This window comes from Equus asinus, chromosome 8 (genome assembly GCF_041296235.1).
Source record: "Equus asinus isolate D_3611 breed Donkey chromosome 8, EquAss-T2T_v2, whole genome shotgun sequence".
Taxonomy (NCBI): Eukaryota; Metazoa; Chordata; class Mammalia; order Perissodactyla; family Equidae; genus Equus; species Equus asinus.
This window is the reverse complement of record NC_091797.1, coordinates 51,976,980-52,004,146: the sequence shown is the minus strand read 5'-3', so window position 1 is coordinate 52,004,146 and position 27,167 is coordinate 51,976,980. Positions and strand designations below refer to the sequence as shown.

At 38.1% G+C, this 27,167-nt stretch overlaps 2 protein-coding genes across 3 annotated transcripts in view; one reads left to right on the top strand and one right to left on the bottom strand.

Annotated features, from left to right (window-relative positions):
* The window catches only part of KDM1B (lysine demethylase 1B), a 48,148-nt gene extending 36,403 nt beyond the window's left edge, over positions 1-11,745 (top strand). The window contains exons 18-22 of one of the 2 annotated variants that reach the window (XM_014857687.3): positions 1,132-1,248; positions 1,948-2,073; positions 2,961-3,083; positions 4,712-4,864; positions 9,217-11,745. In XM_014857687.3, the coding sequence (XP_014713173.1) occupies positions 1,132-1,248; positions 1,948-2,073; positions 2,961-3,083; positions 4,712-4,864; positions 9,217-9,300 (603 nt within the window). In that variant the 3' untranslated portion in view covers positions 9,301-11,745. The remainder of the gene's footprint in view (positions 1-1,131; positions 1,249-1,947; positions 2,074-2,960; positions 3,084-4,711; positions 4,865-9,216) is intronic. The other variant, XM_014857688.3, reaches the window with a different exon arrangement.
* DEK (DEK proto-oncogene) overlaps positions 11,603-27,167 on the bottom strand; it is a 30,377-nt gene continuing 14,812 nt past the window's right edge. The window contains exons 8-11 of the mRNA XM_044773178.2: positions 18,221-18,356; positions 17,744-17,892; positions 13,629-13,697; positions 11,603-13,158 (exon numbers count right to left, since the gene is read on the bottom strand). Of these exons, the coding sequence (XP_044629113.1) occupies positions 13,147-13,158; positions 13,629-13,697; positions 17,744-17,892; positions 18,221-18,356 (366 nt within the window). The 3' untranslated portion in view covers positions 11,603-13,146. The remainder of the gene's footprint in view (positions 13,159-13,628; positions 13,698-17,743; positions 17,893-18,220; positions 18,357-27,167) is intronic.

Here is a 27,167-nt window from a genome sequence, read left to right as displayed (position 1 = left end):
GAAGGCTAGGATAGATACGGGGCTTGGTGTTCGTCCCCATGCCACTCTCATCATAGTGTGTCATCCTGTACTGCAGATGATGGAAAACACACACACTTCCCAGACTCCTTTGCAGCTGAGGTTCTAAATATGAATTAGGTCCAGCCAGTCAGATGCGCTTCATGAGACTTGGAAGGTGTGGTGTGGCTTTGCCTCACTTCTGCTGCCTCTGCTGACAAGCACAGTGGTCGTGGTGTTGGGTTCCTCTGCACCGGGGAGTAGAGCTGCCAGGGTCACTCAGGAACTACAAGGGAGTCCGGGCACCAGGCGGCTGTTTTGCTGGTGCAGGGTGTTCTATATGTGACATGATTCTGGTGCTCATGGCTCCTGATTGTGGCAATGGCAACGTAGTTCTGGAGCCAGAAATTTCTTGATTATATGGAAAGACAGCAGCTCTCTTTGATGGCCTGGTTGTGTGGCGTGACTTTGAGAGAGATTCTTGAAGGCTCAGCCTAGCACCTGCATCTTTTGCCCTCCTAAATGATTCTGTAAGCCATTTGCGACTGCAATAAACTACTTCCTCGAAAAAAAATTTCATGTGGCTTTTCATGATTATAATAATCTCTAATGTTTACCCTTTATGAAGCATATTTATGTATATTGTAAGTGTTTTAGTTTAGGCGTTACCACAATCCTTTGAGGGGCAAATATTCCCTTCTTTTTATAGATGTTTGGCAGAGAAGAGTGGCGGGTATTAGCCACGCATTAGGAAGTGTCAGGAATGACACGCAAATCTACTTCTCCCGACTCTGTTTAGGGCCGTTTCCTCTTATAGCACTGCTTTTCAGGATGGGGTTCTGTTGACTGTCCTTACCCAGGGTTAGCATTAACCATCAAGACCTTTATTCATATTCCTCCATTGGATGTCCCTTCCACTCAGCCAGGTAGCCGCATGCAGTGGACAGTCTGTACAATTGTACATGGCAGCCTTCGTTCCTCCCAGTATAGCAACATGGGATGTTGGCAGTCTCATGCCTGGCAATAGAGAAGAGTGTTCTTTAGGTGTTGTTTTCCTAGAAATGAACCCACTGAGTAGTTGTGGTGTTAGGTTCAGTTGCTATTTGTGTGTTAACTGTTAATTATTTCCCACAGGTATTAGTCACTGTACCACTGGCCTTACTGCAGAAAGGGGCCATCCAGTTTAATCCACCGTTGTCAGACAAGAAGATGAAGGCTATCAACAGCTTAGGCGCAGGCATCATTGAAAAGGTGAATGAGTTATTTAAGCCTCAGAAGTAAAGAGATTCATCTCAGATGACAGGAGTTCCTTAACTTCTGACATTGGGAAGTAGTGGGTAATTTTTCATCCCGAATAAAATTCAAAGATTTCCTTTTCATTGGAATAATTGTTCATGAAGAATACAAAAGGATATTATCAAGACCAAAGGAGGAGAGCTGGCTGAGGTCTGTGAGTTTTGACTTTAGGAGAGGAATCTGTTATTCAGAATTTGAATTTGGCATATAAATGAGCAATTCTTTTTTTTTTTTTTTTTCTGCCTTTCATGTCTACCCTCCACTAAATGGCCCCTCTGAGGAAAGTGTTTTACTTCTGCTTTTAAAATCTCCTTTAGCAGAGTCTGCTAGGGTTGGAGTAGATCCTGGCAGACCTATGAATAGTAAGAATTTGTCTTAGAGACATGAGCTTCAAGACCAAGTCTCGGGAATGCTTTGCATCTTCAGAATAGCCTAGAGGTTGTCATTGGGCCCCACCATTATCTGTGAGCGAACAAGACTGAAGGGCATGAAAACCCAGATGCTCAGAGAGAACAGAGGAGGTAGGAGAATGGAAAGGGATTTTGGTTTGATTTTCGAACACAGTTTTAGTTAAGAGCTATAGGTTGCTTATTAGAGATTGCTGTGCTTTTGGTTCAAGAAACTCTTAACCATCTTTCCCTTCTCACTTTCCAGATTGCCTTGCAATTTCCTTACAGATTTTGGGACAATAAAGTTCAAGGGGCTGACTTTTTTGGTCACGTTCCTCCTAGTGCCAGCAAGCGAGGGCTTTTTGCTGTATTCTATGACATGGATCCCCAGGTAAAATGATGGGTCAAATGTGGTTTTAATCCCCTCATTACAGTTCGGAAGTTGGTTTGGTAATTACTCAGGTGTCAAGCGCAGGATCTAATGGACATCGTGGACATGCTGGGTGTATGTTTATACTCTGGGAGGATACTTGGACTGGGAGATTTCCTAGAGGAACGGAGCCCCAGTGTCGGCCATATTTTCTTGAAGGACTAACATTGGTCCCTGGGAAATGAATTAGTCGCTTGTGGAAACCGTTGTTTCAGGCTGATAGAGGAATTCCTCTGAAGGAGAGCTGGTGACAACACAGTCATGAGTGGTCCTTGAAAAGTACTCTCCAGGGGTCCTCCAGGGAGCTCTGGTGGGGGTGGGTCCTGGTGTCAGGAGGTGTGATTGGTGGGAGGAGGAGGAAGAGGGGAGGGCATGCCCAGGACTTGAAAGCTCTGGCAGTGGTGATGTCACGCCACAGTCACAGTTGTTTCCTTCTTTCTCTCCTTCCAAGAAACTTAATCTTAAAAGGTTTCACCTGGGAGCCAAGGGCAAACTTTCTTTACCACTTGAGGTGGTTTTTTCCATTATCTTATCTACAGACTTGCCTTCTCAACCTCGTTCTACTTGTTCTAAAACAAGTTCTTATAAGGGAAAAGCCAAGGGCACCGGCAGTTGGATGTTTTTACCACTTCCCGAGTTTTTTCAGCAGGGAACAATAAAATGTATAGATGAACAATGAGTGTTTGTGAGGAAAATGGACTGGTGGTGAAAACGAGGAAAAGGGACAGTAGGAAATAATGAAACTTAACTTGTGAGGATGAGCTCCTTATGCATTGGGAGCCGTGCGTTTGGAGACTTCTGTACCCAAAGCAAAAAGTGTAAACTGCTTTTTCGTTTCGCATCTCCAGAAGAAGCACAGCGTGTTGATGTCAGTGGTGGCTGGGGAGGCGGTGGCGTCCGTTAGGAACCTGGACGACAAGCAGGTCTTGCAGCAGTGCATGGCTACCCTGCGGGAGCTGTTCAAGGAGCAGGTCAGAGAGACCTCGTTGACAGGAGAAAGACGTGCTTGCTGTTAACTTAGTGTGCTCTCCAGAGTGCTGGGATCCCGAAGCCCCCATCGTTCCTGACGAGGAAAAGAGCCAAGGCAGTGGGCAATGTTATTCTTTCTCCCATTATCCGACTTTCCCCCCGGATTAGTCAGCTCCAGCTGCCGTGACAAAAGACCACAGGCTGGGTGCTTTCAGCAGTGGAAATTTATTTTCTCACAATTCTGAGCCTAGAAGTCCAGGATCAAGATGTCAGCAGGCTTGGTTTCTACTGAAGTCTCTCTCCTTGGCTCACAGATGGCTGCGTTCTCGCTGTGCCCTCTCATGGTCACCCCTCTGTGTGTGTCTGTGTCCTAATCTCCTCCTCTTATAAGGCAACCAGTCATGCTGGATTAAGGCCCACCGTAACGACCCCATTTTGACTTAGCGGTCCTTTGTCGAATACAGTCACATGATGAGGTACTGGAGGTTACAGCTTCAACGTAGGAATTTTAGGGGGACACAGTGCAGCCCACAATACCCCATACCTCCTTTCACACTGTCGTCTTCCTTTTTTCTCGCATCATGCACACCCCTTTTTTTCTAAGGATGTAAAAGGCTCAGCATTTTCCATGGATTCTGTATTTACCCAAACCCTAGCAGGCTTTGGTGACAACTTCCCTTTTAACGGGATATTGTCCAGCATTTTCTCGTACCCCACATCTGCAGCCAGTCCCTTTTCTGTCTTTTCTCCAAGGAGCCCAAGGTACTTTATATTTTTATATTTAGTCAATTTATATTTTATATTTAGTCAGTTTACTAAATCTTGCAATCTCTGGAGATTTATAAATGATGTAGCATGTATCTTTTTCAAATAAAGGAGCAGAAGTAGAAAGAAGTGAAATGACTCAAAATTTACATAAATTAGAGAAAGGCACCCGGGGGTGTTGCTTATTTTGCATGATGTGATTATATCTCACAGTAGTCCCTAGCTTGGGGCTTTTGTCCAAAAATTGTTTCTAAAGTAGTTCTTTGGAACTTAAGACACAGTTTCCATAGAAATATTTTTCATGGTGGTGCTTGTCAGAGGCCAGCCTACAAAATTATTTGAAACTTAGTATGAAAGATATCTTTGTAATAATAGCTGTTTCGTGGAGAAGCAGCTAAAGAAACACAAGGAACGAGGTTTTTTGCTGGTGAGGCGCGTGTCATGATCCTGAAGGTCTAGGGAGGTCCCCAGACTTCCCTCTCCTCCTGTGGCCCAGAGACCCCTTTCCCTCCATCTCTGCAGCACATGCCCGGCGGTGGGAAAGGGGGTGTCAGCACCCTTAGCCCTTGGCGATGGCCCGTGGTAGGCGGGGGAATGCGTCTAGGAGACGCAGGATGAAGTGGAGAAGCGAGGAGGTGTGCGTGGGGGGAGGTTGCAGAGTTTGGGCAGGCGATAGAGGATGGTGCACATTTAAGTAATGGGCCTGGGTGGAGCTGCAAGGAGGTAGGAGGAGCCTCCTGAGAACTGCTGTTTCCGAATCAACTCATTTTCTAGAGGGAGGGAGGACTGTAGGTTTACACTTGGAGTCGCAGCACGTCTGAGTCCCTTCTTGATCCTGTTTTATGATTCCTTCTATTTGACGCAGGAAGTCCCAGATCCCATGAAGTATTTTGTCACTCGGTGGAGCTCGGACCCCTGGATCCAGATGGCCTACAGTTTTGTGAAGACAGGTGGGAGTGGTGAGGCCTATGATATCATTGCTGAGGAAATACAAGGAGCAGTCTTCTTTGCTGGTGAGGTGTGTATCAGAATCCTGAACCCAATTATTTTTATTTTGATTCTTCTCTTTTAATTAAAGTAATCCATGTCCAGAGTTTAAAAGCAGTCAAATACTATGAAAAATCTTATGACAATAAACAGCAGATACCCTCTCAACATCCTTCTCAAACTCCCAGTGCACCCATTGTTTTAAGATATGCTTTTGTCTACATATATAGAGAGCAAGGTTTTTTGTTTTTGTTGTTTTTTTTTTTGCTGGGAAAGATTTGCCCTGAACTAACATCTGTTCCTGATCTTCCTCTCTTCTTTTTCTCTACTTTTTTTTTGCTGAGGAAGACTGGCCCTTAGCTAACATCCATGCCAATCTTCCCCTATTTTTTTTGGTATGTGGGCCACCAGCACAGCATGGCCACTAACAGAGTGGTGTAGGTCTGTGCCTGAGAATTGAACCTGGCCCACTGAAGCAGCGAGAGCACCAAACTTTAACCACTAAGCCGTAAGAGCTGTCTCCAGAGCAGCCATTTTTAACTCTCTCTGCTGTTTCTTCTGGAATTTACTTCATGTTTTAAAATATTTATATTGTTGTCTTCTGATTTAACAAGTTATACATAATCTACTGACTTCCTATCAGGCTGAAGATTTAGCCCATTGTCTTTTGGCAACATGGTTATTTCACTCTTTTAATTCAGTTGGTATCAGTGTTTATGGAACGTGGCTGTGTCAGTGTTGCTTACCGTTGAACCAAGGAGGTGTTCATTGATTTCTTTCTGACAGTTTTCTGTTTTCTTGACAGTCATAATGGCCCTTTTCTCATTAGCTTTTTTTTTTTTTGAGGAAGATTAGGCCTGAGCTAACTACTGCCAATCCTCCTCTTTTTGCCGAGGAAGACTCGCCCTGAGCTAACGTCCATGCCCATCTTCCTCTACTCTATTTGTGGGATGCCTACCACAGCATGGCTTTTGCCAAGCGGTGCCGTGTCCTCACCGGGGCTCTGAACCGGCGAACCCAGGGCCACCGAGAAACAGAATGTGCGAACTTAACCGCTCCACCACCAGGCCGGCCCCATCATTAGCTTAATTCTTTTCGTACCTCTCCTCCAGCCTCCCCATCCTCTGGTCGTCTTTGAATCACAGTTGAATCCTGGTGAGCTGGCTTGTTCGCTCCGTCTTTTGAAACACCGCTTCCTGGCATCCTCGTCCCTTTGCTCCAGTCTGCACTGGGTGACTCCGGGGCTCCTGCACGGTGTCCTCCTGGGACTCCTCCTTAGCACTTTCCAGAGTCAAAGTTTTATTTTCTAGATCCCTCTTCTTTCTTTTTAAATTTATTTTAAAAATTGTAGTAAACTACACATAACATTAGGTGGGCCATCTTAACTGTTTTTAAGTGTACCGTTCAGTGGCATTAAATACGATCACATTGTTGTGTGACCGTCACCATTATCCATCTCTGGAACTTTTTGTCCTGCAAAACTGAAACTCTGTACCCATTAGACAGCTCCTCATTTCCCCTCCACCAGTCCCTGGCAGCCACCACTTTACCTCCTGTCTCGATGGATTTGTTTTAGGGACTCATCTAAGTGGAATCATGCAGTATTTGTCCTTATGGGACTGGCTTATTTCACTTAGCATAATATCCTCAAGGTTCATCTATGTTGTGGCATGTGTCAGAATATCCTCTTTTTTAAGACTAAATAATATATGTATATATATCACATTTGTTTATCCATTCATCGTCATGGACACTTGAGTTGCTTCCACCGTTTTGGCTATTGTGAATAATGTTGCTATGAACGTGGGTGTACAAATATCTTTCACGAACCTCCTTTCGGTTCTTTAGGGTATCTACCCAGAAGTGGAATTGCTTCATTGTATATTCATTCTATGTTTGATGTTTTGAGGAACCACTGCACTGGTTTCCACAGCAGCTGAACCATTGTACATTCCCACCAGCAGTGAGCAAGCGTTCTCATTTCTCCGCCTCCACCACTTGTTATTTTCAGTTAGCCATCCTAATGAGCGGCTTTTCTTCTTTCTCGGTTTACTTCTGTTAAGAAATGTTTTGCCGTTTTGATTTCTGATCTCTTCTGTGCCTTTTGTTTTGACTCCTTGTAGTCTAGAAGCTCTTGTCCTTCATTCTGAGATTTTTTTACTTTTGATCATTTTCTCCCATTTCTTTTTCTTCTTTCTAGATCTTCTACTATATATATTGGAACTCTTGAATTTGTATCTTATTTTCTTTTCTTTACTATTGCTCATTCTACTTTTGTTGTAAGAAGATTTTTTGTCTTCCAATCCTTGAATTGACTTTTAAAATTTTGGCTCTTTTACTTAATGAGCGCTTAGTGTTCTCAGAGTATTTTCCTTTATTGGTAGCTTCCTCTTCTTGCTCCATGACTTGTTCCTTGTGTGGCTCTTCAGAGTTCCTGTTTTGTTTCCTTTAGCCTCTGCCTCCCACATGTCCAAGTATCCAATCCTTGACTGTCTGCTTAGATTTGAGTGAGGTTTTTTTTCTTTTTTTTTTTTTTGAGGAAGATTATCCCTGAGCTAACATCCGCTGCCAGTCCTCCTTTTTTTGCTGAGGAAGATTGGCCCTGAACTAACATCTGTGCCCATCTTCCTCTATTTTATATGTGGGAAGCCTGCCACAGTATGGCTTGACAAGTGGTGCATAGGTCTCCAAACCAGCAAACCCTGGGCCAGTGAAGTGGAATGTGCAAACTTAACCACTACACCACCAGGCTGGCCCCTGAGTGAGGAATTTTTTAAAAAGCCAGTTGAAAGTTCCAGCAAACTTATCAATGGGTGGTTGGATCCCCAAACATCAGTATCTATCTGTAGCTCTTTTCTCTGGGAACATGTAGTTTCTCTTGTTTGCATGGTGGATGCTCAGCTCCTGGGATTCTGGGAGCTGGAAGCCTTGCTCTTGGTTATAAAGACTTGACCCACTCACCGTTTTGTTTGGCGCCTCACCTCTGCCCTCTACCTCAGTCTCCTGGGGGTTTGTAGCCCGTGGGAGTGGGGAACCTGGTGAGGGCCCAAATTGCTCTTCCATCATTAATCCTTAGTTTTCACCCGTGCCACACCTCTACCTCCATGGTTCCTGATGCCTCCAATGGCTGAAATTTGGAAAGAATTCTTTGGAGTGAGTTTGCTTGCTTTTATCATCTCCCCATCCCACCCCACCCCCAAACTTATAGTGAATTCTCAGTGTTCTTTCGTGCTTTGTGTATAATAGTTTGGGATTACACCATCTGCTAGTTTTCTTCTAAAATAGTGTATTTGTTTTTTCTCTTCGTAATTTTTGAATGATGACAAAAGAACATTTTAAAACCTCCTATCTTTGCTTATTCCTAGGCCTCTGATGAGCCAACTTTGTAGGAACAGAGCCAGATGGCTACATGGCAGGCAACTGTCAACGCTTCTAAGAGATGGCTGTAGTAGGCTGATGTGCTGGAAGGCCATGAGCAAGCTCTAGAACCTTTTTTGCTTTCCTTTGCTGCTTTGATAGTTGTTACTTCACCTTCTTATAAAACACATTTCTTTAAGGTTTCTGTCACTGCCATTCTAATAATTGTGTTCCTGCTGACCTCCTGATCATTATCCCATTTATTGAAATCTTTGACACCTGGATGTTTCCCCTTCCAGCTCAGCCATCACTTTAGATGACACAGAACCTAAATTAGTTCACATGGAACTTCTTACCCTTCTCCATTTTCTTTGACCTGCTCAACTCCACTGCAGCTACTCTTCCCCAAAGCCACGTCCCAGACCTTGTCTTGGTTACCTCCTCACAGTCACTGACTCAAGCCTTACTTTCCTGTCCTGATTTGGTTCTTGCTCTCCCACTATCACCTCCTTGAGTGAGGTTCTCCCATTGACAGTTCTCACCATTTGTCTTTTCTCTTCCTGTTGAACGAGGCTGTCCTTTGAGTAACTCAGCCCTCTATCCTTTTGTTCCACCCGTCTAGCAAAACTCCACCCGTGGATGAATTGTGATTCACTTTTGTGCTTGTTTCATTTATCACTGATTCTCGTAGCTAGATGACTTGTCTGATGGGAGGGACTGTGCCTTATTCATTCTTCTTAATTCTAGTACCTGGCATATATAGATAATATCTTAATGAATGCCACACAGTACTTCAGAGGAGTGCTGAATATATTGTAGAATGAATGAATTTGGTGAAGCATGGTGAGATAACCAGAAAAGTTCAAGTGCTATGATGGGTGAGTAGATTGTGAATATGAGCGCACAGGAGTGACATCAATCTTTATTTTAGGATGATCAGAGGAAGTATAAGCTTTTATTACCTTTTGCTTATTATCTGAATTCCTTATACATGATCTCAAATTATGCATTTTTTTTTTTTTACAGGCAACAAACAGGCATTTTCCACAGACAGTTACAGGTGCATACTTGAGTGGCGTTCGAGAAGCAAGCAAGATTGCAGCATTTTAAATAGAATTCGTCTGGACTCAGCTTTCTTCTCTCCCCCAAATGGGAAGTTTGAAACACATTAAACCTCACTTTCATAAAATCAAAAAAACCCTCTCTGGATAGCAAAACAGAAATGTTTGTAAGGTGGTATGATAATGTAAACCCATTTCACTACTCTGAAAGCACTAGATCCAAGAATCCTTTTATAAGCACTTATATTTAATTGCATTTTCCACAGGCCTGACTAGTGCTAAATCTTCTGGATTTCAGAATAAGGCAGAATATAACCTTAAATTAAGACCTTGGATATGATTCTTCCATGGTTGGAGAGGCCCTTTAAATCTGACATTTGGTTTGGCTGATTGATTTTCACACATTGAGAATCCAAGTCAGTCAAGCAGGAATCACTAAAAAAACCACATTTAAGCCATGTATTTTTCTTCTATGACAGTTTATCAGTATCTTTGCCAATGAGCCTTACGGTTTTTATATAGCTCCAATATTGAGCTTTTACTTATAATTTAGATAGAAATTTTCCTTTTTGGATACTGCACAAACTCTTCAGTCAAAGGTAAATGAAGTTTCTAGACTATTTTATATTGTACATATTTCTTCCCATTGGGTGTTCAAAAGAAATTTAAATTCAGGTATCTTTTGTGACAAAAGCTTAGATTTGTGCACTCATTGGCAAAACAGCAAAATTTTCCATTCCTTAAACAGCATAGGTGTTGTGTCATTGAGAATGGGGTAGAGGTGGTGTGGTGTGGTCTTCATACTGTAGACAAATATGGCTATTTTTCTTAGAGCCAAGTTTAAGCTGATAGCACACTTTAAACAGCCTTAATTTTGGCAACCACTGGCAAAAAGATCTTGTCAGATAACATAAAGCCTCTGCACTGCCTCTTTTAAAAATAACTGATTCAACCTGTAGGAGTATTTTCTACAGAATTATGTTTTCAGTATTCCATAGGCAGGTCCACTGGAAAACTGCAGAAAAATGTGAGCTATCCTGGTAAATATTACACCTTTTATAAGCCATATCTTAAAAGCCTGAGAACATGGCAAATACTTTTTCCTTTTTCCTTTTTTCACTCACGACAAAAAAATACATCATTTAAAATCCATCGGTTTCGGGGTCTTCAGGATGCTTATCTTGCCAAGAAACTTCAGTTTACAGGTTAGAAATATGGTGGCTAACTTAAGTGCTTTTGTTTTAAAAAGTCTTTGAACAATTCTTTCAGTTATATTGGTCTGCTTAAAAAAGGGACTCAAAATGACTTTAAAGCCACTTTTCAAAATATTAGGTATTTTTAAAATTTAAAATGTCAGCTTATAAGTAGAAATAGTATTTTATGCAAAGAATGTACGGTGAGCTTTAGACAGTTCAGATACACCTCCCTCCCCATCAAAGTATGATCCAAGTGAGAGAAAACAAATAGCGGTTTATTAGTTTCAAAGTTAATGCAGGGAAATGTTAGGTTAGCTTACCTGATGAGACTCATTGGTACTGACTGGGAAATATTCTGCTTTAAAGTGTTATGTATTCAAATGTTTAAAGAATAGCATGTGTTAAGTGATAAATGCAAAATATTTAAAGTTCGAAACGGTTCGCAGTAAATTATTACTTTAGTATCTGGGCACTTAAACTTGTACTGTGTTACAAGCAAACTAAAGAAAAACCGACTTTAAAGTATGGTAAATGTGTATTTAAAAAAAAACCTCATTTCTTGTCTCAAGTGACATACTTCATTTGACATTTTGTTCTTTAAGGAACCACGGTACTTTTATTCTTGAGTTACTTTGAGTATGTTTTCACTGTTGTCTGAAGATTCTGTAATTGAGTAGCAGTGACTACACAATATTTTAACTGCAGATTGTGAAGAGCTGGCTGTATAAAACTGCTTAATAAAAACTAGACTTGTTTTTCAAACACACTGTGCACTGTAGTGAACACACTCTTATAGCACAGGGACATCTTCACTGCCTTTTACATACACCAACTCACTCCCCTCACCTCCAAACCTTCTTGACACTTTTTAGGTCACAAGCATTACTACTTATCCCTTTGCAAGTAAATAGTCATAAAATAAACAACTGTTAGCCTTGACCAACTTGATAGTTTTGTGAGATCGCTTCAAATTTTCCTAGCAATTTCCTTGTAGTGTATTTATTCAAAGTAAAAGTGGTCAGTTATCACTCAAGTTATCCACATTGTAGAGGCTGTGGGGCTAAATTCAGTTAGTTAAAAATCCTTGTTTCAAAATCCTCAGAGGGGGAAATGCCATAGAAACCTATAATAAGATATCAAATGTAAGAGACAAGATCACTGGTTTATTATTTTTATTGACAAGGTTTATAAGAACAAATTAAATATTTAAAATCAAAGGCCAATTCTTAAGTCTGTTTTTCATTCCATTCATTTGTATTAACTATACCATTTCTCCAATGTCTTAGCAACTTTACCAAGAGACAATCAAACCTGTGAAAATACCTAATGGTCAACATAGATCATTTCTATGATGCAAAGATATTTTTATCTTAAACACTCAATTGGTTTGTGAAAGGCCTAATTCTCTCATAAGCAGCATGTTTTATTTTAAAATTCAGAGATTTAATAACTGATTAAGACAGTCAATTTAAAAGACAAAATTATTCTTTTTCAGGAGGGATCCATATGTTGATCACCTACAATCTTGATTGGACAAAATTTAAAACCCCACAGCCCTGATTCCACAAATACATTACATTTCTTTAATGTTAAAAATAAGTCTATTATCACTTTTGAGAAATACTTTGTCAAGATATCCACTATTGCCTACACGTTATCTTCTTCGGTCATTGTACCTGGTACTTTTACCATAATTATAAAGATGGCCAGGTTTCCTGTAAATATCAGCATTTTATATGGGCAAAAGCAGTTAATAAAAATCAGTTCACTATAAGCCAAATGTGCTTATACTTAATCTCACTCTTTCTCAAATTGGTGAAGTTCTGATGTGTTGATTTTGGTCTAGCCCCTATATAAAATGTATCTACAGACACTTGCAGAGTTAACACTAAAACTACAAATTGATGACACTTTCAAGGCAAAGCAGAGAACTATCAGTTCCTTCAGCGTTTTCTTCACTGAATTCTGACTTTCACTGCTCCATCATACCATCTGGCTGAACACTGACATTTCATAGTTTTTAACTGTAAAGATACCTACCTCTATGAGTTTAAAAATTGATCTGCACAAAAGAAATAAAAAAACTTTATATACAACAAATTTGTTTTTAAAAATACAAAAATAATATCTGTCACTTTTGTCATGCTGACAATCTGACATATATACACATGCAGGAGAAAAGTTCCAATTTAGTCATCTGGACTGCTAAAGCTCGTATATTTTTAATATGATGAACACACTCCCACTGAGGTTTTACACTGAGAGATGTGTATTCAAAATATTTCATATACTAAATACTGTAATACTCTCTGCATGTATAAATGCCAGTTATAATAGTTTCTGTTCTACTTGATTAAAAGTATGTCTTAAACAAGCTAATATTAAGCGCACTAAAAACTACAACAGTTCAAGAATCTATGACCTTATATAAAGAAATCCAAAATGTACAAAATACAACTATAAAAGCAAGGAATAATTACTGCCATGCAAAATTTTAAACTGAAAACTGCATAGAAATGCAATTTAAAACTGCAAACTCAAATTTACCTAACACTCAAGATAAAAAGGTCAGCAGGAAGTTCTACCAACACAATGCTTGCAAGGATTTAGAAAAGGAAATACATTCTCTTTGCTGGTATAATGGTATAAATCAGATCTTTAAATCCATGAGAACAAGTCATCGGTCTCTGTCCTCCATCTCAAGAAATTAGCTGTAACGAAAGAGAAACATCATTTTCCCATACCCGACATACAATATTAAGTACACATAAATCAAAACCTTATTTCATTTTCTAACCTCTATTTTACTACTGTGACCTTGGGAAATCAGTTGGGATTGATATAAAACTATAGCTACTGTGGCTCTTGTCCTGCCTTTGAATGGTGGACAGGAATAAGTGCTCAAGTCGTCGTGTGAGCTGCTCAGAGATAGCACCCGTGCACACCGTGAGCCCGCATCTTAATCTGAGGTCAGCTTTTGTCACTAAAGTTCAGACTATTTTCAAGCTCTAAAATGGGGATGAACATATCTTCCACCATCTATTGTGAGTAAATTTGAGGATCAAATGTGATATTTTGTGACCTGAATGAATATTTTGAAAAATAGGCAGTATTTGATATACATAATTTCTTTTGTCTTATATGTCCAAAATGATCAGTTGGAAAAGGTGGATATGTTTACCTCTTTAACAGTTGTTTTTATGAACTCTTTTCTTTCAGTTAAATCATAAGCAGGATAATTTTCATACACCTATAGTAAAAAGGAAAAATAATATTAAAAAGTAGATTAAAAAACCCAATATTCTCTCTGGATAAAGAAGAAACGTATGCTAAGTACAAATAGCTGCGCGTACGTTCTAACAGTACGCTGGTTCACCCTATAAAATTCTATTACAAGTGAGTAGTTTTAAAAATATTGTATACAGAGCAGAAAAAACTAGCATACAAACATTCTCAGTCTTTTTATAAACTGAGAGTCTCAGCTGAATGAACAGTAAACATGGATGAGGCTAGATCATGGATCAATCCATCTAGACAGACTTTATTTAGTCAAGTGGACTAAGTTCTTTATATTGGTAGGTTGTCTGCAAGCTGTTTTTCAGGGATACCCTCTTCTCTGTTACGTCATCCAACATCACTCACAATTCCTCAGCTTGAACTCTGATGAACTTGAGCCTCTACTCCACTGCTCAGTCACCTCCCCAAAGTTAAATCACTGAGATCCAGGTGGTCTCAGGAGTCCTCTACTCCTAAAGTTTTATTCTCTAAATTTCCCTCTCTTTTGTCAACCTGATACCTGCTGCTTGACTTCCCAATGACTTCTAGTCCTGACTTTCCATATGCTCACAATCTGTAAGCACCTTGCTGGCTTCACTCCTGCGGTAGAGTTCAAGATCAGCAAACTTCTGTAAAGGACCAGATAGTAAATGGTTTCAGCTTTTCCAGTGACAGTTTGTCGCAACTACTCCATTATGCCATTGTGGCATGAAAGCTGCCGTAGATAACACTTAAATGAATGGGTGTGGCTGTGTTGCAATAAACTTTATCTATAAAAACAGGTGGTAAGATGGATTTGGCAACCTCTGCAAATATAGTCAATCATTGAAATTACTATGGCTACTGTTCTTTCTCTGCAAAACTCTAATCCTGAATTGGTCTAATTACCGTCTTTTCCATGGTTAAGCCCAGACACAAGACTGCTGTGGGAAAATATAACAACTTTGAAAACAGTGGTCCTGTTTTAAGTTCATGGTATTCAATGTCAAAGCCTCCCCAGCAATCCCAAGTATCTCTGATCAGGTCCTCCTTTCATTCCCATCAAGGACAATTTCCTCCCCACTCAAGTGTCCCACAGTCTTGCTCTCAGCCAAGAAGTCATTTTTATGAATTCCTTCACCTTTCTGACATACTGCTTCCCCTCCAGTTTATTTGTATCTGGATTCACCAATATTACCCGTTTCCTTCACTTCTGCAAGGACGCATCCCTCAACTCTCCTTATCTTTGGCTTCTCCTCCTTTCACAGCACTGTCCCTTCGGCCTAACACACGCTTTCTCTCCCTTTCCTTCTTCAAAAATATTTTACAAACTAATATCCCTATTTAACAACTTCCCTTCTAAAGTAAGCTGCTAAAAACAGAAGGTTTAATTCATTCACTTCCCTTACTATTCATTAATTCTCAATCCAAAAGTAAATAACCCTTACATTTACCACCCCTCAAAATTTCTATGTGAAAATTATCTCCCAACTGCTGAGTCCAAAAAAACTCCCTCAAGTCCTTCTCACCTGACCTCTTCATGTTATTAATAGTCCCTTTTAAAAATTACACAAATGTATTCACAAAAACCATCAAATGGATAAAACGAGTTTCCCTTCAATTTCCCCTCCACTCTACCCTCATCCCTCTCCCCTAAGGAAACCAGGTATCAGTTTGGTCTATAATCGTCCAGACCTTTAAAAATGAGTTTATAAACAAATGCATAAATATATCAATGGCAATATAGTTTTCCTATATTTACATAAATTGGGTAATATTCTTTATGTTTAAAAAATTTGACAATACCTGGAAAATGTTTCCATGTTCTTTTGAACTGCTACAAAGTATTCCAAAAATACGGATGTACCAGTTTAACCATTTCCCTATCCATGATCATTTAGGTTGTTTCTGATTTTTCAAAATTACAGACACGCTGAGCATTATTGTAATAACTTTGAGCAGATGTGACTATGTCTTTAGGATAGAGACCTAGAAATGGAATCGCTAGGTTAAAAGGTATTTGTAATTTAAATTTTAAGATAATACCTAATTGTTCTCCAAAGAGGTGGTTTGCATGAGAGTACCTGTTTCCTTATATTCTTGCCAACCATGAAAACTGTCAATCTTCATAGTTTTGGTCAAGCTGATGAGCAAAAATATTTCCTTTTAATTTCTATCTTCCTGATTAGTAGGGAAGGTTGAGTGTGTTTTCATATGTTTACAGGTCATTTATTTTTTTCTGTGAACTGCCTCTCCATAGCCATTGCCCACTGTCTCATGTAAGTTAATTACCTCTTCTTAATTGGCACTACTCTTGCCCCTTCTTGAAACTCGCTCTTCTCCTGGCTTTCACAGCACCACTCTTGCTGGCCTTCCTTCTACTACTCTGATTCTACAATTTCTTACATTTTGCAGAAATTAAAATTACTTCTCAAGTCTGATGTTCACAGGCTCCAGGACTCTGTCCTTCGCTTTTCTCACCTTTTATCTTCTTCCTTGGGCTACCTTATCTATACTTCTGGTTTTAACTCCCAGCTACATCCTCGTCAAGGTTTCTCTAACTTGGAGAATTACAATGTTCACAATTTCTCCCACTTGGATGTTCTAAGCACCCCATCTCAAATCGTCTAGAACAAAAGTCATCTTTTCCTCACAAAGTATACCTTTTGCTCTATTCCCTATTAGGATTAATGCACTCAAAGCCCTTACACCCACACTGAAGCAACCTCTGATCAGGCTCCCTTGATTTCTGACTTGGATTATGGCAACCCTGTAACTTTGATTATGACATAAACTGGGTTTCTTGCCTTTTGTCACATTCTTCACCAGTTTGTCCTTCTTGATGCATGTAGGATGACTCATAAAAAATAAAAATCTGATTGGGTTATTTCCCTGCCAAATAGCTGTCAATTATCTACCTAGCCTCCCAATTCCCCATTAGTTTCAACAATACCAAACTCTGTAAGAAAACCACACCCTAAATATATACGATCTGCAAAACTCGTTAGTATTCTCTCCTAACTTCTGTGAAGACTTCCTTTCAACTCTAGTCTTCAGCCACGTTAAACTAATTACTATTCCTTGCTGTCATTATTTGTCATATTTTATGTAACTGTGTCCATGTCCCTTAATTGTATGGAACAGCTGATGCTCTAAGATCTCTTCCAAGATGCTTTTCCAGACTCCCCAACCCCCTTCCCTCCTCTTGATCCAAGTAGGCACTTTCTGTTCTGTGGTGGTGTGGCACCTTCTGCACTCCTTTTACAGAGCCCTCACCTACTGTTGTACTCTAATTACTGAAACAGTGGTCTTTTTCTATCCCACTATACACTAAGCCCCCAAAAGCCAAGTAATGGCTTCTCTAGCTCTACCTCTAACATCTATCCCAGTGTCTGATGTGTTGTAGAGACTCAGTGGATGGTGAATGAATAAACAAAACAATAATCAATGTCTTAAAAAAGTACAGAATATTTCACCTTTGGTAAATTTCAAATTTTAATTTCATTCTATCATAAGAAACTAGATTCTAAAATCTCCCAATTTTGATCTAGGGTATGGAATTTCTTTGGAATCATAATCAAAACTCAATCATTTTATTTCCAGAGAAGTATGAGAAGAACTTCACAAAAGTTTGAGCTAAGAACCTAATCTATAACATCTCATTTACCAGAGTAACACTAAAAATAAAGTGGTCCATGAGATTCTATTTTTTTTAACTAACAGAATCTAAGGATGCATCAATAAAAACAGTTTTCAGATCAGGAAAAGAAAGTTTCTTATGCAGTTTGGAACGTATCACTTTAACTTTATTCACTGTATACATTCTAATGCTATTTATGAAATAACTCCAACAGGAGAAAGACCTTGACTATTTTATTTAATGTGGTATCCCAGCACCTGTAAGAGTGCCTGACATGTAGCAGAGTTCAATAAATATTTGTTCAATGAATGAATGCACACAAGAATCTAGCTTTGAAGTGAAGGATGGGTAAGAGGATTTTTTAAATAAAATCAAAATGATATAAGCATTTGTCCAATTACCTCTTTGCAAATCTGCTTCATTGTGACTTCCTCCAAGTTAGCATTGGCCAATAATTTCTTTACTGTTTCCTTTAACTCTTCATCTGTTGGAGGTTTCTTCAATTTTTTAATTAAAGGTTCATCATCTGAACTATCCTCAGATTCACTTTCTAAAAGTAAGATTTTATTACATGTGAATAAATATTTTTCTTACATAGCAAAGTAACATTCAAGACAGATTGGGAAGAACTCTGTAAACATTCACCAGATTTTCAAAGGGATATTATATTAAAAAAATCATAAATCACAACTCTATAAATAAAGCATGCATTGAAATTTTTGTCAATTTTGAAAAATTATTAAAAAAAACTGTATACTACTCCCCCCCCAATGTTCTTTGCAATTTGCCTATTTTCCACACACACTTAAAAATTATGTTTGTTACAGCACATAATTTCTATCTTTACAGTTGCTGAAAACGTGTCATTTCCAACATACCTTTTTTGGAACTGTTTTGATTCTTCTTGGTGGTGCTGCTATCTGCTTTCTTAACGTTAGCACTTTTTATAGATTTTTTACTTTTAGGAGTGGCTTTCTGTTTAGCTTTTTCCCTTTTGGATGTCTTTTTTGGTGGCTGTTGGAAAGGAAAGCAGAATACAGACACTGATGAGATTAACTGCCATCCCTCTACTCCTCTACACACTTCAACAGTATTAAATTGATGTATTCAATATCAATGAAAAGTTATCAATTTTTGAGATGACTAATACACTCAACAAACTTAATTTTATCCTAACAGAAGACTAAGTCATGTGAAGTCAAGATTCAAACACTGAAAACAGATGCCCACATTCATTCCACACTACAGATAGAAAACTTTATATGCATTACCTTAATCTTGGAAAAAACCTCTAAAATATAGGTACTATTATTATTCTGTTATTTATTGTCAGTCTCTCTCAACCAGAAAGTCAGTTCCGTGAGGACAGGGATTTTTTTTTTTTGACCCTGCTGTGTCCAGTGATGTATCCCTAACTCCTAAAACAGTGCATGGTGCGCAGGAGTTGCTCAATAACTATTCATGAATACAAGAGGAAACTAAAGCTCAGAGAGGTTATTTGTTCAGCTTCATAACTAATAAAGAACTGAGATTCAAACAGATCTGACTCCAGAACCTGTTTTCTTAAATATGAACTCATAGCTGATAAAATACAAGCAAAGTATATATATGTGTGGATAGATTGAAATGACAAAATTATAGTTTACAGTTACTTTGTCTCAACCAGGGTCTATGAAATTAGGCAACATTAATTCTATATTTAATTAACATTCCCAAATGTAAAAGCATCCCATAAAAGCAAATATCTCAAGATAACTTAAAATCTCATCTTTATACACCAAAAACACTGCAAATCACTTTTGATAGAATGTTTCTCCAAATGTTTTAACACTCAATTTCTGCTTATCATCATAATTCAATCTTTTTTTTTTTTTTAAAGGAGAGACACTGTGTTGAACTTATCCTTAAAGAAAATTTAAAGTGTACAGACCAATCTGTTCCAAAACTTAAGTGGGCTCAGGCTATTTTTAAGTGCAGTTCATTGGATTTTAGTGTTTGTTTTTCCTCTTGCTATACTGCCATCACTGTACATATTTATACAAGCCTAATAATACCCTGCACTACCTCAATAATATCCTGTTAGCTGGGAACTAGCTAACCTATCTAGTTTAACTGCTACTAAAAATGCATTTATGCGATGTCAAGGGGCCAACATGCTTCTAAAAGTAAAGTGTATGAGCTTTACTTACGGATTTTTCCTATTTAGAAGCCATTTTTACTTCTTAATTCTCAGAAGTGTTCCAGATAGTGGGGGTCACTGGAATGGCAGCTCAATGGTTCATCAGTTTTATATGATTAGCTTGAACTAAGTTTTAAGTTTATTAAGTGTCCACCTAATTTGTAAGAACCACACTAGACTCTGAAAGGGAATGCTAAACATTCCTAAGTTCTGTTGATGCACTTAGTAGACAGAACAAACTAACCACCATTACACGTCACTCTTTAGTCAAAGGTTAACAAAATCTGCACCTGTAGGTCATTCAAATATTTTACCGGAAACTAAGTTATTACAAAAAGGGTTGGGGAGGGTGAGCAAGGGATAGCAACAATGTTATAAGCATTATTATGGGATCCTCATTCAAATTAGATAATTAGAATCAGATAATTAAAATACTTCCAGAGCCTTTTAAGACCAGGGTATAAGGCTGTCATTAAAAAGCACACACACAATGTGGCATCGTTTTTAAACCTGCAAATTGGGAGTAGTAAGTTTGACAAAGCATAAAAAATTGCAGTGATAAAGGATAATCCAGCCATCTCCATAAAATGTTACTATTGGACAAACACAAAGAATTAAAACTATGCTTCTTACTATATTTAACATCATCTTCTAGAAGGGATAGTGTTCTACAGTGTTTTAAATGGATAAGTAGCCTATCGTCTATTAACAAAAGACTGCAAACATACTGTCACAAGCACTATAGAAGATACAACCTAATAGGTAAGAGTGTGAGCTCGTTTTAATTTCTAGCCCCAGTACACCTTTGGGCTCGAAGGGAAATAACAGTACTTAATGGTTTTATAGGGAATAAATGCATGAATACACAGAAGTGCTTTTAATGGTGATGGGCACATAGGAACCAATAAAAACTAGCTATTATTACTATGAAGGTTTCCTTTCATAAAGAAAAATTCATTATACAAATGTAATTTCCTCAAATAACTTGAAGTTTATAAGTTTTCTTTAAAAGCAAGGCAGATACATAGAAGAAAAGCAGTAAGATAGACTCAACAACACCCATGTTAACTAACCATGATACATCACATTTATTTCATTAGATTCCGGTAGAACGGTCTGGACCCAGCAACATCTGAATCTCCATAATAAATTATATTACCTTTACTGGATTTCACTTACAAACATCCAAATCTCCATAATGACAAATTATGCTATTTATACTGGATTTCACTTATCTTTAGTAACCAGTTACAAATGATTCTGGGATAAACTTACGGCAGGAATTCAGTAAGATCTTTTTTAGATAGATAAATGTTGGTACAGGGAAATAGTGAAAGGTGAGTAGTAAAATAGACTCTGTAGAAACCCATTCCTATGAGTTTCACTTTGAGCAGAGGGCAATCAGATAACTGATTAACTCACACTGCGTGCTGTTGCCTTGCAGGTGTTAAGAATCACTTCGGGTGCCCTGAAGATAAGTCACGAGGTAGAGGAGCAAGAAGTAACTTTGGAAAGTGGGGCATCTCAAAGGAGAGACCTTGGTATTGGGACACAATGGACAATTTCTGGAAGTTAAGGCAAATAGAAGTGATCTGGTATTTTGGTGGCAACGAAAAGGAGCCCTGGGAGAGCTGAGAAGGAAAATTAAACCATGCCCAGTTAAATTTTACATGAACTTCCAAATCTTCATTACTTTCATTCTCCCTCCTCCACTTAGGAAAATCTCACTCATGATTCTACACCCAACTTAACAATCATCTCCTCTAAATCTTTCATAATATCACCAATTTGATTAATCCATAGTTCTACAGTACTTGACCTACAATTTATTTATTCCTACTTTATGAAAGGTATTAGAAGTGGTGACTAAGAACACAGATTTTAGAGCCAAACTTCTTGGTTCAAATCCTGACTCCACCACAGACCTATTTTGCATTCTCTCAAAAACTTATCCTGCCGCCTGCCTGTTTCCTCATCTGTAAAATGGAGGTAATAGTACCAGACTTTGCTGAATTGAACTTTTCACACTTTCATCTCTGATATTGGGGTACATTTTACAATTTACATTAAAATGATTCCCCATAGGCACTGTAGATTTGATGAACTATGGCTATATAGGTAGAATTGTTGTGAAGATCAAATGAGTAAATAGATATAAGGCAGCAGAGAAAACATTTACGTTTATTAAACTGTATTTATTTCCATATCTGTTTTCCCACTACACTGCACGATCCTTAAGGGCATATCTGAACCTCCATGAGAAGAGACACGTGACTATCATATTTAGCTCTATCTGTCCCTAGCAACTATAAGAGTGTTTGGCATGAAGTAGCCACTATCTCTGTATCATCTGTGGAATCTGGTTTACCTGTACTCTGAACCCAGGATGTAGTTAAAAATGCAATTAAAAGGAAAAAGCACTGCTTTCATATACACTATCATCTCATTATGAGCTAAAAAAAAAAAAAAGCCAAAAAAAAACCAAAGACAAAACAAATGGTTTATCTCATTATAAATGAGGAAAATGTATCTGAGTAGTTAAGTAAGCCAATGCCTTACAGCTAGTAAGAAGCAAGACTTGATTAAGACCAGTGTGCATCCTACTATATAAGTTGCTTACCCAGTCACATGCTGCATTATGCCATTTTGGTCAACAACGGACCGCACATATCACGCTGGTCCCATAAGATTAGTGCCACGTATAGCTTAGGTGTGTAGTACACTATACCATCTAGGTTTATGTGACTACACTTTATGATGTGTGCACGACGACAAAATTGCCTAATGACGCATTTTTCTCAGAACGTATCCCTGTCATTAAGCAGCCCATGACTAGAAATGACTAACGTACTTATGTTTCTTTAAGCCAGAGTTCAAACTACTGAACTAAATTATAGTAATAAGCCAGTGTATACCATAACCTGCTTATCATATTGTTAAATTTAACTCCTCTTCAATTACATGCATGCTACCAGCGATAACAAAGAAGAAAAAATGCTGGCAGGAAATACAGAATGGCAACAAAGGACAGCCATCTCTGTATTAGCGTTGTCTCTGGCCCTGACCCTCCAAACTTTGTATGGGCTCCAGGATCGTTTCTCTAGAATTTTTTTAAGCTAAGATAGGCCGTGGTGTAATCCAATTTTGTATAAGTAGTTTTCTCTAAGTCCCTTTCTTTCACTATGCCAGCCTTTCCTGTTTGTCCTTTAAGACTCAGATCAAACTGTTACCTCCAGTGAAGTTTCTGTCTGGACCTTTGCATCCCACATGCCCCCGGAAAGGGGTAAATACTCTATCTTCTTAGCTTTCACATTAGGATCTTGTCCATACCTCTTTTTTAGGTTCTATTCTACTGTACTTTTTCCCTCCTAATCTTTGACTTCTCTCCTCCTACCAACTAAATTGAAGTGCTTAAGGGTAGAGACTTTGTCTTATATGTTTCTTAATCTCCAGTGCAGAGCTTAAAACCGGCACTTAGTAGTTGCTACGTAATTATTTAGAAAATTGAGATGGGAAAAGATCCTTGGAGACTACACACCCTTTAAAGAGCTATTCCAATCCCAAGATTCTATTTCATTAAAATCACTCTGCTTGCTAAGACAAACATGTTTTCTATTAATAGCAGTTAGGCAAACTTCTTGATTTTTAATCACTGTCTTCTGGCACAACTTACCTATATAAACTGTCTATTTAAGAGGAAAAAAAAGACAATTAGATCAAATCATCAAGGGTGGGGCCCAAGCATCTATGTATTTTTTTAAAGCCCCACAACTGACTCACCCAGCTATAATCCACATAAAATGAGAGATAAATTTATGGTCTAGATCTGACACCAAACTTTTTCTATAAAGTGCCAGGAAATAAATATTTTAGGCTTTGCTGGCTACATATGGTCGTTGTTGCACATTCTTCACTTTTTGTTTTTTACAACTATTTTAAAAATGAAAAAACCATTCTCACCTTCCAGGCTGTACAAAAACAGGCCATAGACTGGATCTGGCTTACAGGCCATAGTTTGCCAACTCCTGTTTAGATTATGAATTACTGGAGATACACAGGGAAAAGGCAAGAACCAGACAGAGCAATCAATAAGATAATTCTTCAAGTTATAAATTTATGGCAACAGCTTTTAGTTTTAAGTTTTTAGAAACAGAAGTGGATACTCACATTAACTTTCTGAAAGCTACTGCTTAAAACCAAATTTGGATCTAAATCAGTAGTTCTATATAGACGATTCTGAAGACAGAACTACATGAACTAGAAGCTCTGGAAAGAGTGATAGAGAACACATTTAAAAAATTATATATTTATTATATCCTCAAAGTACAAAAAATGAGGATATATTGTCTTCTCTCATGGAGTCAAGATTAAATGAGATACAAGATGTGCAGTTACAGGACACTCAGTAGTCTCAATAGTTTCCTCCCTGCACGTATCAATAAATGCTGAGCGAACGAATGGTCCTCTCTCAGGTAGACTGGCAGTTCCTGGAAGACGGAGGTTATGTCTCACTCTCTTTTTCCACACTTAGCAAAATGCTCAGGCAGAATAAGACAATCCTTTTGAATACACAAGAATGATGAATCTATCCCCAAAGGTTGTATTATTCACACAACGCCTAACACCTCATGGGTTCTCTAAAATCTGGCTTCAGTGTATGTTACTGTAGCTTCATCTCTCGTTGCTTTACTTCTGGACACACTACCTAACCACAAACAAGTGTTTGTCAAAGGTGCCCTGAACTTCCTGCTCCCCATCTTTGTTCACATGTCCAACTTTCCTTCCTATTTCCAAGGTCAATTTCAATTGGTACTTCCATTTCCTCCTAAAACTTTTCTTCATCAACAGATAGGGAGATTCTCCTTCTTTTGAAATCCTATAATATTAAGTAGCACTCAAATGGGATTTGAGTTGAAAATATCTTCGGTAACCTACACAGCACTTAGCACACTCCCAATTTACTCAATCGAGTAATTGAAAAGCAATTACATTAGAAAATAAGTACTAGCCCTCTATTTTAAGTCTCTTTTAAAATATTCTGAAAGTTTTAGTAATTATAGTAAATACATTATGTAGCATCATAAAGGAAAAATGTTGGGGGTATTCATGATAGTTAACGATTCTATTATTTAATCAAATAGGAGCCAAGACTTGAGTCTTTTAACAAAATCTATGGGAAAAAATGAGGTGGTAATTAAAAAAAAAAAAAAAAAAGAAGACAGAAAAAGCTACTTTCCAATTCTCATAGGAGTTAAGATTCTGGCTTGCTATATTTGAATAAGCTGTGAGTGGCTCAATCAGGACCATCCAGTATTGTAAGTATTTTTGATGTGCTAAAGGGAAACAGATAAAAATTGACAGCTGCCATTAACTTCAGAGAGTACAATGTACTGTAATTAAATATTTAAAAGGTTAGTAATATAAATTTTTAAAAATTTGAAGGGGATTTTCCATGTCTCTGATAACCATGAAGGTACAGAATCAGAGGAATGACACAAGCACTTTTTGAAGGAAGGCAAAAAAAAAAAAAAAAAAAAAAATCTTGGGAGAAAAGGCTTACCTATCTTTTATAGGCAGCAGGGCTCTTGAAGGAGGGTCTCCAAAAAAGACGCCCGTCACAGAGCCAGAATCCTGTCCTCACAGCAGAAAGGTTGTACTGGGTGAACAGATGAACAAAATAAAAATTAGCTTAAATACACTATTCTTTTAACAACTTGGCTGAGAAAACTCAAGAGTGCCAAGAGTAAAGAATGTGCAAGCCTCATCATATTTCACAAAAGACTATGAAAGCAAGTTTAAGTCTAAATAGACTTTATTATGATAATTATTCAACTCTGCCTTCCAACAAAAAGTTACAATAGTTTACACAGTTTTCTAATTCCTCTGATCAAATTATGAGATGGCGGAATTCTTATTTTTCAGAACATAATTAAGGACTAACAACTTTCACATTTACTCTCCCACCACGACCAAATAATTCCTCGAATGGTCCAAATATGTAAGTTTACCAAAAATGATAACTGAAAGCTTCTCTGATTGGGCAAACATTGTAGGATGGCTCACTCAACACCCCACTTTTTACTTGCCTTCCCCCTATAGAGACAGTAAAGCTAACACCCAGATCTCACAGCTTCCCTTACAGCTAGAGATGGCCAGTAAACAAGGTTCTGGCCAATGCAATGTACATGGAGGTCTGCAGTAAAAGGCATCCCTTCTGGGGAAAAATAAAGCCAAAACATCACGAAGAAAGCCCTTTGTTCTTCCCTATCTGCAACAGGGATATGATGCCTAAAGGTAAAACACCAGATCACGGGATTAAATGCTACATATAAAGATGGTGGCTCGGGAAGAGAGAGAGCACCCAAATCTTGATACATTTCTTGAGCTGCTGTACTGGCCCAGAATGGCCCGTCTGCAGATTTCTTGTCACAAAAGAAAAAGGAACTCCTGTTTTGGACATTATTAGTGAGGTTTTTAAGTATTTAGACATTTGAAGACATTCCTGATACAAATGGGAACATTCAGATAAATTCTCAATACTCGCAAAGTAAAAATTCAGTTTGTTTAATACTTTTCTAGAGGTAAGAGTGTATTATAAAAACACTAGGAGACAAAAACTCAAGTATTTGGATAAAATGAAAAAAGGAAATTAAGCATGCTTTTAAGGGTCTAAAAGATTATTAGAATTGTTTTCTCTAATGTAGGAAGCACTGCTTCTCCTTTCTTTTTCTGTACTTTCAGTAATTTCTCTGTGTCTAGGGTCTAACACCTATGAATGGCATGCCTGAGCATGGTTGAATCTCACAGGTTCATTTTCATCTTAGCCATCTTCCCCTAAAGATGCTAATCCAACAAGAGAACCAGTTAATTTTCCGAATAAGTTTATAGAAAATAACTAAAACTGTCATTTTCCTATTCTCTCATTTTAAAGAAACTTCATCTACCAATTTGTTCCTGGTCCCAAACTGTTCTCCTTCTACTGCCCTAAAAAACAAATGTCCAAGAGCCAAGATGATAAAGAAGTTTAAAACATCTCTTTTATGAAGGAATTACTACCCGAGTCACCAAGAAAGAGCATCTTGTTATTTGAATTAATGCTAAAGAAAAGGAGGATTAAAAAGTGTAGTGAACCACTCACCACATATTACAGAAACAGAGGTGGACAGGTACAGAGAACTTCAAACAAAATGTCTTAGCAATTACTGGCTATCATGCTAAATGTGACACATTTTCTTATAAAAGACAAAAAAACCCTGTCAATTGTTTTAACTATGTGGTTTTTGGGAATTTCAATCCTACATTCAAAACGTAGTAAGTTCACTTATAAATTAAGTTTCCTAATCTTTCACACAGCTAAATGTGAATATTAGAAGGTGAATGAATATTCAACCTCACATAACCACCGATGGATAACTATAACTTGAACTGGATTTCTGCTTGAGTAAGATTTTGGACTTCAGCAATATAATATAGATCACTCAGTCCAAAGTCCTCAATTTATAAAGGAAACCAGAAAAGGTAAAATTAAACTACGACAGTTCAGTTATTTACTCCAAGAATCTAAAACAGAACAAGAAACTGATATTAATGGGGAGAAGTCTTTTATTTATGAAAGAAAAATTCATTTCAGGAAATAAACAGAATAA